Raw genomic sequence first — 15608 nt, 5'->3', positions numbered from 1 at the left:
TGAGACATGTATGAACCTCTCAGCAGTGCCCCTGCTCAGTCAAAACTCAAATTTCACTCCACCCTTTCTTATGCTGAGGAGCAAGGTTAGGAGCTGAACCCAAAGTAACAAATCAGTGACCAGGTGTAATCCTTCCACTGTCTGCCCAGCAGCCTGGCTGGAATCTGTCTCCCTGCTTGCGCTGCTCCTCTGCCCTGCTCCCAGGAGCAGCCAGGCTTCCAACCCAAACATCCCGGAGCAGCACCGCGCCTCCAATGTCCAAGAGGGGCACACGGGCCGAGGGAAGCAGCATCCCTGCTCTTTGTCACCTGTGGGTGGTGCACACAGCCAGCTGAGAGTCACTTTTCTCCCACAGGATGGGCAAGGGAAGGGAGGATGAGCAACAGGTACCTGAGGACAAGTGTTTGGCAAGGCAGGAGAAGCGAAGCACAACGAGTGCCTCTGCAACAAAGCACTGCAATCCCCAACCAGAACTGCACGAGCCGATGTGGCCCCAGGGACACCCTAAATATCCACCTGTACTCCAAAGAGGCCATGTGCCTGTAGAAAAGCCTAGAAACTAGGAATCCACTGTGGGAACACCCTAACATTAATATCAACTACAGAAATCAGAAGAAATTGTGTCTCATGTGGAAAAGCTTTCACAATGCACTCCACAGTGGGGTAAAATAAGCTGCTATTGGCACATCTGAGACTTCTAATGAGTCTTTTCTCTCTTTTGGGATTGCTGGGAGCTGCTTGTAATTGGTGCCAAGACTTCCACATGCTGACACATTGGGCTGTCCAGCTGATGGACAAGGTCTTTGTTCTGAGTGTCTGCAGAGACAGGACAAGCAGAGCTTTCTCCAGGGACAGTGCTGTCACTGCTTGGAAAGAGCTGGTGGAGACAGACAACTTGAAACATGGCAGCTCTTTGGCTTCTCCAGAACGACAAGAAGCCAACAAACAATACTTCTATTATATTCAAGTCCAAATGAATCCCATCCCAAAGCAAGTGTTTCTAGAGTGTTTGAGGAAAATCTCCAGCTCACACAGATTTTGAGAATATAGGTTGGCATTCTGTAGGGCAATCAAGGAAATGTAACTTGAGCAGAGCTGGCAGGGAAACCCATCTCTCCAACATGCAAGCTCACAGAGCAGATGAAAAGGAAAGCTGAGATGGGTTGGAAGAGATTTGAGATTTAGGTTCTGAGAGAGAATGTGTGCTGTGTTGTGGCAATAAGTGTAATGTAGGTAGCTAATGAAAAAAAGAATCTGGAGAAAAAACAAAGAGAATGCAGGGTGAAGGAGAAGTGCTGGAAAAATGTCTTCACTCTTTCAGATTTATCCTGACAATATTGTCATAACTTCATCATTTCCCAATTCCTCTTTCTGGTTGAAAAAGCTAAAACTAGCAGACAAATTCACAGAGAAATATTGGTAGTAAGGCTGAGGCCAGACAAGCTACCTTGCTTACTTGACCTAATTACAAAGGTTTTTATAGGGGACCACCAATACTAATCCAAGAAAAGTAGCACATATGGAGAATTACAAAAAGAGTAAACAACACAAATCACATGAAAAACATAAGCAAAGAGGTCAGATTTTAAAGGATATTTGAAACATTTAAAAGGATATATTTGAACTGCCTTCAGAAGGCCAGTGTCTAAAACCATAATTGACATCCTTGAGGTGACATGTTGGTGAGATCCTCACCGTGCCCTGTTTCTCAGCATCACTGCTTTGTTCTTTCACCAGTTGTGGGGTGTTTTCTATTGGTGATAAAAGCACATCTCTGAGGCTGCATTAATACAAGTCCAGAAATATCCTGGGTCCAAGAGCAACAGTGCAAAAGGGTGTCTCTCCTCTTCCCTGTCTCTTCTCCACGAGACACAAGCGAAGCAGAGCTGAGGCAGAGGGCTTAACAGAGGGATACATTTTCTCTTCTCTTTGTGCACAAGACAAAGAACAGTGGGAATGGCCTTTTTAGCTACAAAGTTCTGGATTTAAATGAGCACAAAGTGGTATTAACCACTGGTTCCATGAGTTCACCCTCACTGGAAGCAGAATAGCATCTGTAAGAGCCCTGTATTTGCACTGACAGCATCCTTGTGCTGAGAGACAAGTGGGAAACCAAATCTCTGAGATTTTGTTCTGCTGGTTGAATGAGACACATTATCAGTCCAGTTCTGATAAGAAATTTCATCAAGGACATAATAAAAAATTCTCAGAAAAGCCTTATCAAATCTTGCATACAGACATACTCCTTTGCTACTTTAATGAATTTATATTCCCCTAAAAACAGGGGGAATGAATTTATATTCCACCTAAAAACAGGCCTGGCTGAACAACTGCCTTTGACCCACACTGATCTAGCAAAAATCACGTGGTACAAGAGCATTGAGTCAGCAAAAGCTTACCAGAGCTACTGAGACAGCAGGTATGCACTTCAATGCTGCCTTCAGAGGTGAAGGAGACTCACAAAAACCCCAGCAGAGATAAGATAGTTCAGGACTAATCTGACTTCTCCAAGGGGAAAAAAACCCTAAGTCCTTAAAACTAATGACTCTTGCAGCTACTTTGATGGCATCAAAGACTTGAAAACATCAAATATAGTGGCAGCAGAGAGAATCCATCCCTGTGGTATCACTGTGTGTTACAGAAAAATTTAACCAGCTGGTGAAGAAAAACTTGAAAAGGGATATGGAAACATAGTATTAAAAAATGCACACATCATATTGAACCATTAATTCTACTCATTCTGCAACGTGCCTGTGTCTGCCCGTGCTGCAGTTAATAGAGAGCACATGAAACTCAGAATGCAATTAAGTCTTGGGAGAAGCACAGTTGGAGGCTGTGGCAGTTTCTATGGCAACCTGAAGGGCTCAAGACTAGTAACAGGAGATTAACTTTAAAGGCAAGATAAGTACATAAATATAGCTCTCGTTTACCATTTTCTCTGCTTCCAAATGGACCATGTACTTTCAATTTAAACAATACAGAAATGCAGTCAGATGTCCTACTTGCTATTAACTAGGGCAAAAATAGCCTTTAAGAACACCCTGCTAAAAAATTCTGACAATTTCAGATTCGGGGAGTCATCTAAACTCCACTAATTAATTCAATCAAAATGGAAACACCAGGCTTGAATGCTGCCAGGAGATTAGAACGAGGCTTCAGGATAGAGAACATGACAGCCATAATAAGAGTTTGCTGATGTCAACACACTGTATGCTTTTGAACAAATCCTCTTGACGTGTTTTTCTGGATTACGCCTCAGATCAGGTTTTAAGTCTCCAAAAGAGTGAGGGCAAGATTAAGAAGAAATTTTTAAGCACTACAGACCTTCTTTTTTCTTTCCTTCAATCTTTTAAAATATTCTCTTCAGTAAGAAAGAATATGTCAAAGATACCTCATGCCATTTTTTTTCCTGACACTTTGGAGCTTTTTTTCAAAGGATCAGCTGAGACTGCAGTCACCTATTGAACTCCTGCCCACCTTACTTACAAATAATCAAAAAAAAGTTCATTAAAGAGAGGCCACATCCCTAGTGCAGTCAGTTGCTCTGAACTTGTGTACTTCATCATTTAAAAGCAGCTGGTACTTGCATAACACACATTGAGGAACATGTATGTATCCAGTGTGGGGAGAAAAACAGCAGAACTGAAAGCTGTTACATTAGCTAAATTAGCAGTTTAATTAGCAGCCACGTTAGCAAAATTGCCAGTCCAATGTGATTTAACCCTCTCTGGAGTAACACAGATCTCGCACTGGCACCTCTGCACAGCTTTTCTTGAGCATCACATTCCTGAAAGCAAAATGACACCACCCCTACTGTACTATTATTTGGTGAATTAACCCAGTGTGTGGTTAATTAACAAGATGTTCCAAGGATTACTGTGGAATAACAGCCCAAGTCCTTTGGGCTGACCCGACCATGCCCTCAAACCCTCATGCAGTTCTACTTGCATGGTGAGCATTTTTGGTAGGAATTTGTTGACTCTATTTGAGGAAAGAATGGAGACACCCTGTGAAAATGTCAAAAAGGCACTGTTATGTAATTCAAATGTGCATTCCACTTCACTGAAGGCATTCCAACCTGCCCATGATAATATCTAAGCACCACCTAGAGTGGGCAGGTTGGCATAGCAATGTTAAAGGCTGGGCTCTATGATCTTGGAGGTCTTCTCCAAATTTAATGATTCTGTGATTCTATCCACAAAGGAACCTGTGCTCTGCTGTGGTGGGAATTTGCCTGTTGGATGTGCAGAGCAGAAGGAAACACTGATCTGTTATTTTTTGTCAAGAAAAGGCTTTGTGGTGACCTAATTATGGCCATTCAGTACCTGAAGGGAGCCCACAAAAAAGATGAAACTTTTTACAAGATCTTGTAGCGATAGGACAGAAGGCAGAACAGCTTCAAGCTGGAAGAGAACAGGTTTCCATTCTTAGGGGAAGGAAAGACAAAACAAAACCCCAAAGCCAAAACAAAAACCCAAAACCACACTTTGGAACAAGACCTGCAGAGCCAGTCTGAGATGTGTTGAAGAAGGGAAGAAATTTTGCCATCCTTCTCTACAAGGAGCAATATACATCACCTCCATCTGTATAAAACCTGATTTAGAGGTAGGTGACTTCTCCTTGCTTCAGTGCCATTCAGTGCCATAGACCAAGAAGAAATAGTTTATAAAATGTGGAGTGAGTTGGAGTAGTGAAAACTTCCTCCCATTTGTTTTAATTTAACAAGGAACTGGAAGTAAAAATCTCTCTAAATAAAAATAAAATATGTCCCCACAGGCTAAGCACTTGTTCTACTTTGTCACATCCATGTTTTCAATGAGGTATATAATACTCTGACTGTCAAGAAAAAGGATTTGTACAGGAGGCAAAAGGGAACAAGGAAAAGGGACTACCTAAAGATCTTGTTTCCAGAATTAAAATTTTGTTCAGAGCAGAAAAGTTACAACAGGGTGAGATGAGGACAGCACTCTCATAATTAAGGTTTCCTTCTGTTTTCCATTGCTTTTCTTTTTTTTCTCCCTTTCAAGTAATTGAAAAGCCACAATTGAAGAATATGCAGGGACAGCAGCAACCCTTCAACTCTGAAGTTCATTTTGACTAAAAAAAGAAGAACTCCAAAGATACACAAAAATTTCAAAGAAGGAAAGATTAAATACTCTAGAATCCATTAAGTGGGAAGTAGTTGAAGAGATCCATCATTCCCCTCAGTATTCTTAGGAGCTGACCTGTCCTGTAATTGAAGTTACCACATCTCACTTTGAAGAGGTTCTTTTCTCTTTCTGGAGTGGCTGTGTCAGTGCCAAGCTCCTCAGGAGAGACAGCTTAATAAGAGCATAAAAAATGCTGCCCTCCTTTGCTGCACATAAAGGTCTTTTTATTTCTTTCTTTGATTTTCATTCAAAATGAATTTCTCTATTTTAAAGAAGTAGGTTTCATTGGAGGAAAACATAAGGATAACTTTGAAATGTGTGTCTCAGGTAAAAGTCCTCAGCAAAGGGTTTAAAAACAGAAATCAGAGCAAAGCTCTGCAAAGTTATTTGTGTGTGGGATTTGGTTTGTGTTGTTGGGGTGTGGGTTTGTTGATCAGTTTGGGTTTTTCCCTAAACACACTTCTCAGAAGTGTTTACAGCATATCTGTAAATTTTAAGCATACGAATGAATTAATCTGCTCCTGGTTTTGCTATAATGAAGCAAACTGACTTCATAAAGAATGACAATTACGTGGATCTGGATTTGCTGTAGACATTGGAAACAAAGAGACTTTATAAGGAGAGACATTTTCATGGATCTGACTATAGATTTCATCTGCTTATGCTCTCTCTGGTCAGAAAGTGCAATGACTGTTACCATGTGAAGACAGGGAATAAGAAACACTGGGAAGGAATTCAGCAGTGTTTGCTCCTGCTAAAGTTTAACTCATGCTCTGGGCAGATCCAGAAGGAGATTTTGGCAAAATGCACAAATTACTGAGGGGAGAAAGGCCCAGCTCACTGGTTATCTAGAATTCAGCAATTTGCAGGTCTGTAAACAGCAGTTTTCATAAGTTCTTTAGGCTTCTAACGTAAGCCATGCTTGGTAGTTGCAAAGTTTAATTAAACAGGTACAGCTCTTTACCATTCTGCAGCCCATTTAATACAGATTTTAAACACAGTTTATCTTTGTCTTCTCCCACTCTCCACCCCAACCATCATTTTGGTTAAGCTTGGAAGGCATCGTGGAATATAAATAATCAGCAAAGCAGCCAGGAACAAAACTAAACATTAACAACATCAAAGCAAGAGTTGGAGGAGAAGAAAAGCAGCAGATCAGATATTTAACCAAAGAAATGTTTCATTCATCCATCATTTCTTGCAATTAAGTGGTAGATTGCTTCCTATACTTTCCTAGAGAAAATATGCAAAACACAAACATATTTTTATAGCTACTGCATGGTTTTGATTTACAGTGTGCTCCCTGTATCCAAATCCAGCTCACTCTCTATTACTGCTGCTTGGTCCTCTTGTATTGACCAAGGAAAAGGTTATGAAGGTCAAAGCTCTCCATGGAATTCCCAGAGAGTCTAGAAATAAAATTAGACATCAGAGAACTAAAATATACCAAAAGAGTAAAGAGTTCTAAATCACAATCTTTTCACTTGACCTCTACTACAACTCTGTGAAAATACTAAAGATAGACCAAAATGTTTCCTTTTTGTTTCTTTTCTTTGAAATAATTTTCCCCCTTCAATCTAGTCCCGTTCATCTTAATGTCTTTGGTGAAGCATAAAAGAGCACACAAAAATCCTAAAGTTACAGATCTTAGGGCCTGTACAGGACACACTGTAACATCTTCTCTTCTCCTTACTCAGACCTCTACTTGCACAGCTTTCCCCCTGGCCTGCCTGCAGGGTTTGCACAGGGATCAGCCTTTCCCTGCCTGTGCCAGGTCCAGCACTGCCCACCTCGGCTCACCCTGGCCTCTCTTGGCCGCCCCATGGGCAAGGAAGGGCAGAGGTCAGTTCTGAGCTGTAGGTCTGGCTCCCAGCTCTGCCCAGCTTCCCACGTGAGAGAGCTGCCCAAAAGCTGAGCTCCTGTGCCTGCTCTCACATGCTGACACCAGCAGCTCCCAGGCAGAGCTCCAGCTGCATGCTGGAAGCAACAGGATCAAACCAGCAACCCCTCAAGTATTTCCCTGTCCTATCAGCTTCCAGAAAAAGTCAGTCCTGAGCAGCATTCTCTGCAAAACCCTCTCCAGGCACAGCTGACTGCCCCAGCCCTTGGCAGGGCAGCCTAAGGCTCATGCTGTGGTTCCTCACCATCCTTGTGAGCACATCTGCAGTCCCCTGGGAATAGGGCAACATCTAATTAAAGCAGATGGTCAGAGAAAATTCAAAGGTCAGGATTAAAGTTGCTGGCAGAACCTCGACTTTAAGCATCCATCTCAATTATCAGCCATAGAAGCCAACCCATGCATGCAAAGCCAACTGCAGTAATATTTCCTTAAATCAAAAACAGCCTTGGAATGCTTTTTTCACTTATTCCTCCCCAGTTTCTTTCCACAGTTTTATTTTAAAAAGATGTATCTGTAAATCAAAGCAACTTGGACATAACTATTCTAGCCACAGACCCCAGGGAACAGGTGTAGCACGCAACTTCACCATCCATTTCCTTTCATTTCTCATAATTTTTGGCTCAATTACACTTGTATTTTTACTACAGGCATATTTCATCCCTTTCCTTCTCATAAAAAACAAAGTAGAAAAAATAAAGGTAACCAGCATTTGATAGTTCTGGAATCTAGCAAAAATGCTGACTCATGAACGTGCATTTCCATTTACTTGTAGCAAATAAACAGCGCAGACTCCACTCAAACAAACTCGGCGAAAGGGAAACTGCTTTAGGTTCCGAGTTGCTAATGGCCTTTCAAGGTTCAGCCGAGCCTTTCTGTGCGAGGCGATAAGTGCTAGCACCATTCTTCTCTCGATTGGTGTTGTTTAAGTGCTTAAGGATGTTTGCGTACTTGCCAGAGTAGGCGAAATAAACTAATTAAAGAGGAACAAAGCACTCGAGGAACTGTCGAGTGTGGGAGAGGCAGCGTGAGAGGGAACAGCGCATTCAGAATACGCCTATTAAATTCACTGTTGCACGGCTCTGTAACTAACTGCAGTTAAATTATCTACAATTAACTACTGTTTAAAAAGAAGTTGGATTGTCTAATTTTCCCTATTTTTTAACAGTGAATGTTTTTTCAGGTTTTTATTTTACTCTACATTTCTTGCCTGTTTTTCTGAAAATATTTCTCACTTCCTACCCTAACCTTGCGTGAAATGAAAAGCCACTAAGGGTTTAAAATAATCTTTCATCTTCCCCCTCTGTTACAGCCAAACATAAGTCAAAACGCTGAAATATTTAACGCTTATATATCATAAGCCTGATATACCATAAGCCTTTCAGTACAAATACATTTTATTTCCCAAGGGCTTGTTTTCCTATCAAAGATTTCATTTCTCATGGTTTTTGGGGTTTTTTTTGAGAAGTCTTTAACATCAGCAAACAAATCAAATTGCCTGCATTCACCAAAGAGAAGGAAAGAAAAGGGGAAGAGATTTTATTGGCAGTCCTGCTCAGGTAAGGAAGGTGACACAAGCATAAAATAAAAAAGGCTTGCATTTCATAATGGTTTAGGGGTGAATCTACACCCTTCCTTCATGCCTCCCTGATATCAATTAATTCTCTAAGGAAGGAACAGGCTGATGCTCTGATACACTACAAAAATAGAAAGGTAATACCTAATTTTAAGGCGGGTTCTCAGAACACTTTAAAGGGTTACGTCCAAAGCTCTGGAGTGAGAGAGAACAATACTGACACCACGTGGAAGAAAGCGCTGCTGGCTCCTTCCTCTACTGCTGACTTGAGACGCCTGAAAATCTTACACTTGGGTCAGGTGTTGTGGTAAACGTTTTAAGCATCAGAGGAAGACCACACACACCCTCTGAAACCAGAGATTTGTGTTATTCTGGTGGGTACAGAGCAGATTAATTATAATCCTCTTCCTTGTAGTGTAGCTGATGTTTGTGAGCAAAGCAACCAGCTGCTGCTGCTGCCGTGAGCACCTCAGGTATTGCTCCCCTTCACAAAGTACAGATGAACAAGCCTCACCTGTAATCACACAGAATCACAGAATCACAGAAGTTCAAGGCTGGAAGAGACCTATAAGGTCATCAAGTCCAGCCCGTGTTCTAACTGTTCAACTAGATCATGGCAGCAAGTGCCACATCCAGTCTTTTTTTGAATTCTTCAAGGGATGATGACTCCACCACCTCACTGGGTAAATGATTCCAGTATCTGACCACTCTTTCTGTGAAATATTTCCTTCTTAATTCTAACTTACATCTCGCTTGATGCAGCTTGAGACTGTGTCCTCTTGTTCCATACAGGTCCTGTAAGTCTGACTGTCTGGGAACTTTCACGTGCTCCATTCTCAGCCAGACTGAGGATGGGCATTCACTGAATAAGGAACAAAAGTGAGACTCCCCTGCATTGGTGTCTGTGCCCATACTGCCTTCAAAACCATTTGCCAAGCCACAAAAGGCCTGTGTCAGTTACCAGTTTTAGAAAGACCTTCCCTTCTCATGCACTTTGTACCCTTATGGAACAACAGCCAGGGATCAGTGTGAGCAGCTCATGGCACTGCCTGAGCTCTGCTCTTGTACCAGTGACTGCAGTGAAGCCTCAGCATTTCAGCTTGAGCAGCTCCCCTCCTCTGTGCCAGAGCTGCTTGTTACAGCAAAGCACAGCCAGCAGTGGCCTCATTTGTCACACTGGGCACACCCTCTCTTGCCAGGCTTCTCTACTAGTGCAGCCTTGCCCAGACCAAAAAAAAAAAAAAGAAAAAAAAGTCCAAAAAAACAAACAAACAAAAAAAACCCCAAAAACCAAAACACCAAAAAAAAAAACAAACGACCAAACCAAAACCATCACAACCAACCAAAAAATCCCCACACTTCTGAGTACTGGGAAGGGAAAAAGAGAGAAAAGTTAACAGCAGAACAACCCGGCTGGGGGGCTGAAGTGAGACAGCAGTGTCCCAGGGGAGTTGTCCAGCAAGTCAAGAGAAATCCCCAGCACTGCTGGAGCAAATATTAAACCAGTGACATTTCCTCCAGGTCCCCACAGTCTGTAACATATTCTGCTGTGCTTTTCCAGAAGAGAAGAAATACATCTTTACAATTTATTGGCCACAATGTTTGTGGGGGTACAGGGCCTGCCTACTTTGGTCTCTACAAATGGCATTTTTCATCCAGTCTTCTGGTTTGATCAGTACTTAAACAGAAAATTAAAATGTAGCGTTTAATGAGTCCATATTTTAGCAAGTTTACAAAGATTAGGGAAAATAATTTTTCTGTGGAATGGGAAATAATATTAAGTCCTTCTATAATGTAACAGCAATCCCCACAAATACACTGACAAGTCTTCTGGCCCTTCACATGGCCCATGCAGGGTTTGCTATGTTCACATCTAAAACAAACTAAAACATACCACTGTTAAGGAAAAACCTTAAATGAAAGAAAGTAATTAACCCTTCTACAAATAGGAAATGGAACTGTGTTCTCCTATCCAGGAAAAACTATTTTGACAAGACAATTAGACTATCCTGGAAACTTCAGATAATGAGATAATGTCTGGTTGGTTGGTTGTTCATTTGTTCTGAAAGGTTTCAGCTAATTCAGCAAGAATTGTCATGGGATTACCAAATTAAAACACCAGTTAAATTATTGCTGTCCTCCACACTGAGGATATTCCATTTTAGAGACCACAATTCTACTTTATGACAACTTCCCATGCAAGTGAGGCACCACTTTTCTTTTTTTCCACAGATCAGAGTTAATGCTGAAACATCCATATCCTCTGTGGAAAAAGCTAAAAACCCACAAGATTAACAAAGCTCTCCAGACCACAAAAGCCTTCCCAATTAAGCCATAATTTGAGCAGATAAAGTATCCGTGGAATATTTAGTTGCGCTCTTCTGACCAGCTCCAAACCACACTACAGTTTCAGATTTTCATTCAGAGCTGTCTGTGGTCAACCTGCAGGTCCAGGATATTGTCCAGTTCTACTTCCCCAACCCCCTGGATCTCTGCAAACCCTTCAAAATAGGGTTCTAAGACTGTACAGAGCAGCCTAGCTGATATAGTGAAGTGTGCATGGAAGGATAAAGCAAGAGAAGAGAACAAGAAATGAGACTCCTCTCCTCAGGGTGTAGGCATCTCTCCTAACCAAATCCATGCTTTAATGGGGATACAAGCAGTGGCTTGCAGGACCCAGAAAGTCATGCTCCTGTTTGTTTGCAAGACAAAGGCTGTGTGCCTAAATCAGAAAGGATTCATCTAGGACTTCTGTACAAACAGGAGATGCAAAAACACATTCTTGGACTAGATGCAAAAAAAAATTCCATATTCAACTTTTAGCTGGAATGTAAGATGCAGAAATGACAAATTGCTATTAGCAAGGTTTGGTTCATAATTAAATTACACTATAGAAGTTAAGATAATCTTGCACACCTCCAACACAGCTATTGATATTCCTTGATTTAAACACAGTTGTTAGAAAGGCCTCAGGTGAAAACAGACACCGTGGTGCCTAACTTCCTTTTAAAGAATTATTTAATCCAAACATGAAAATCAGTTTAGCACCAGTGCAGCTTTTGGGCTAGGACAAAAGGTTATAGGACTGCTCAGGAGCAGTGGAGTGGGATAAATCAAAATTTTTTTAAAAATGCACCAAAAAAAAACCCCCATACAGACACAAAACCCCAGCCTGGTAGGATTCTGCAGCATTCTGACACTATTTTAAGGGTGAAAAATATATGTGCAACACACAGGAAAAAAAGACAAGTTAAAATACATCATGGCTGGGATATAACTTTAAACCACTATCTTTATATATAATTGGTGGCTGTCAATAGCCTACTGTCCAGCCTAGGGCAATAGTTCTGAGCTACCAAAAATCCTAAACCCAAAACTTCTTCTCCCAGTCTGTCATCCTGAATCAGCCAGCACACACAGTGTCAGTGGCATGGCTCCTGGAACTTAGAACTCTGCTCAGAGCAATCCATCTGCCATTTCAGCCCACAAACAACACAACTGAGGGTTAAGTCTTGTCAGCTGTGGGGCGGGATTGGCATGGCTTTAGTTTGACAGAACTCAGGTTAACTTTTAAAACATTGAAATGGGAAAATAAAAGACAACCCAACAACAAAATCAGAGGAATTAAGTAGTCCAAATGCAAGTATCTGTGTAAAAGCCAGTAAAAACAAGTTTCATTTCCAGGATGCAGCAAGGACTCTGAGCCAGGTTTGCTGTTTCACTTTTTGCTTGTTTTACTGGAAGAAAAACATGAACTTTTAATATGTTTAGTTTGTAAAGCTAACTTTGATGTTTCTAGTTTAGTGGACCTTGAGCAATTGTTATATTATGAAAGATGAAGGGTACCTATCCAATGTGCTGAGTTTCCTGCCAAAAATTACAAAAACAAAGATCAGCCACAGAATACTGAATTCCCTTCTCACCCACAGATGGGATTTCTTTCATAAGCTTACCTCAGAGCAGGAGAGTGCCCCATGGCTATGCCTTGTCTGAGGCTCTATTAAAGAACTTGAAAGCAGCTTTTCAGCAGAATTCTTTCCCACATCACCACAATTCCAGACAGACTGTGACATTTTGCAGAATTACAGGGAGTGAAGCTGGTTCTAAAACAAAAGCACTGCAAGTGAAAGCCTGGTTTTCTGGCTTCTCTAATACCTCTCCAATTTCTTTTAGCTGCTGATGCTTCCTCTAGCTTTGCAAACAGATGTCTTGGGACAGCCAATATTTTTATTTTGTGTGCTCATTTGAGTACTGGTTTCAGAAACTCCCAGAGGTGGTAGAGACATGAGACTTCTTCAGAGAGAAAGGGGAGCTGGGAGCATGAGCTCAACACTGTTTTAGTGTGAAACAATCCTAGTGTTACATTTGGGGCCATGTCTTGGGGCATTGAAGCAATATTTTAGGAGCATCCTTTTATCAATATAGCATGTTCTTTATACCTGTGTCTGTACAGGTTTTGTTTTCAAAGAAAGAATATTGGGACTGTAATGTTCCTTGGAAGCTCTTTGGGATACGTTATATGTTCTAAATACCCACTTTAACTTTGTATGAAAAGTCTGCTAGCTTTCCTTAACAGAGATACTTGGAGAAAGAAGCCAGAAAATTAAGGAGTCATAAACACAAATATCATCATCCACATTTACATGCAGTGCTAATCTCTTCCACAGTCCATCACTTGAACTGGCACGCTTCTGCCAGCCTCACTGTGAACCTCAAGGATCACAAAACTGCACTGTGAAGTATAAAACTGCAGGGTTTGCTACGTTTCCTTCAGGGCTTTTTCCAAAAAATCAATTTCAAGTTAAGCAACAACGATACACCACATCACAAAGTGAAAACAAGATTTATATTGACCCTCTCTCTAAACCAGGATTTGTCTATCATGTTTCTTGCACCACGAGGTTTTCAACAAAGAGGCAAAAAAGGAATCAAAGAGCTAGCAATGTTATAGAAAACATCCAAGGAGAGACTGGAACATACACAGTGAGCTCTAAAAAATAAGTGAGGAGTTTCAAACCTTCTGATTTTGCTTTCCTGCATCATCAATGTATAGACAAAAAATCACACAAAATAAAATGTGTTTCACTCAAGGAAAAATCCAGTGGCTTTGATCTAACAAATCTTGGCATTAATATATTTAAAGTAGAGCAGCTTGGGATTTTCTTCCTGACCTTTTGCTTTTACACTTGCATTTTTTTCCAAATTAGAATTTTAACACTCATGTTTCCTCTCCAGCTTAGGTATATCGTGAATATTTACATTGCTGGCTCCAAGGTACAGTCATTAATTAAACTATGTATAAGCAAATGTATTTCCAGTTCTGAGTTTCAGCTAATGAAGCACTTGTGATTTCTTGCTGTAACTTTCTTACCTGAAGGCCATCTGCTTGTCTCTGTGAGAAGCAAGGGTCCAGGTCAACAAAAAGCATCTCCTGGTGCTGGAGCAAATACAGCAGGAGGCCATTGTAAAGACTTTGTTCTTCACAAGCCAAGGGACCGACAGGAATCCTAGAGGAAGAGGAGCTGGATTAATCTCAGGAGCTCTCAGACCAGGGGCTGGTCATGGTGACACAGGGAGCCCTCCCAGTGGCCAAGGTAATTCAGCACAGCAGCAATTGCTGGGACAGTGCCTACTGGAGCTTGGGGGGTTCACAACATGGGACCTGTACAGGGACAGAGCCCCAGCTTTGCTGCAGTGGTTCACAACACAGTGAATCCTTGTGGCAGCACAGCAAAGGGGTAAGAACCTGACAGGAGCTCAGACACAAGGTTCACAAGATCAAGGGTGAAAAGGACAGGCATAAAAAAAGCACCCTATCAATCTGCCATTGCTCACTGGCATTGGGGTGGAAAGAGTGGTTTTGTTCTACCTTCATTTATGAAGGTGAGCTTTGATCACTAGAATGTCTTATTACCAGAACTGTCTGGAAAAAAACAAACCCCACAGGTAATAAACTGCTTCAGTGTATTAATTTATAAATCCACAGACATCAGTCATATCAGGAAGTGGAAATTCCAGATGTGCCCATTAACCATGTTGAGTTTGGGTTGGATTTTTTTCTTTCTTGCTTGAAGTCCCCATATTTTTGGGTTTTTTATTAATAGTAGTTAAATTTTTACTGTCCCCATCAAGTCAGAATAATTAAAAGGATTCTTTATATAAGATTTTAATCTCAACCCCTGAAGGACTTGTGTATTCCCCCCTGCCAACTATTTGGAAGCTTGGAGAACATTTACATAAATGCTGTGCCCTTAATGGAGCTTCTCCAGCCGTGCTGCACCAACTCAGTTACACCCAGCACAATATTAATATTTAAACAAGAAATTCATAAACTCTGGAGACTAATGTGGAGCATGAATACACCAGGCTTCTGTTTGCCAAATGAGCACATTCATTATTCATTTGCAATTTTAAAGTACAAATATACACATTGGGCCCAGTCCAATTGCTCTAATTCGTGTTCCTCTTTTGTAAACTCACTGTTGTTTCTGTAAGGACTTAAGTTTGGGCTCCTTTTGGAAGCAGAAGGTTTAAGCAGGATTATGGCCAGGTATAACATGGAGAGATTTACAGGATGAACCAGTGTGTCATCAGTTCCTTCTTTAGGATGAGTTAACATTTCTCTGTCTTGCACTCCCTTTTTTCTTGGGATGGACTCAGTTTCTCCACAATAAACAAGGCTGCTTGTAAAACCTGGTTGACTGAGCAATAGCCTTTGCTGCATACAGCAATCCTAAGAGATTATTCATCACTTACCAAACATCAACACCCTCAGCTCACAGGCCAAACAAGCAATATTTTTAGTCCTTTGTCTTCTTTTTCAGCTTCTTTCATTAGCTTAGACTTTTGTTCCTGAATCCACCTCTACCAGCTGTTAACTCCTTACCAGAAGGAGCACTGCACAAGCTATTGAGGAAGATAAATGGCTCTCACACCACTCATTGAGTCCTCCTTTCCCTTATTAGCAGCCTGGGTTTGAGTGCCC

General features: G+C 41.3%; 1 protein-coding gene across 1 annotated transcript in view; it reads right to left on the bottom strand.

The window, feature by feature from the left end:
• The window catches only part of FAM13C (family with sequence similarity 13 member C), a 115025-nt gene that overhangs the window by 91893 nt on the left and 7524 nt on the right, over positions 1–15608 (bottom strand). Inside the window, exon 5 of the mRNA XM_058029104.1 lies at positions 13995–14130. Within this exon, the coding sequence (XP_057885087.1) occupies positions 13995–14130 (136 nt within the window). The remainder of the gene's footprint in view (positions 1–13994; positions 14131–15608) is intronic.

Source organism: Melospiza georgiana, chromosome 8 (assembly GCF_028018845.1).
Source record: "Melospiza georgiana isolate bMelGeo1 chromosome 8, bMelGeo1.pri, whole genome shotgun sequence".
In the NCBI taxonomy this organism is placed as follows: Eukaryota; Metazoa; Chordata; class Aves; order Passeriformes; family Passerellidae; genus Melospiza; species Melospiza georgiana.
The sequence above is the reverse complement of the archived record's forward strand: the minus strand, read 5'-3'. Positions and strand labels throughout refer to the sequence as shown.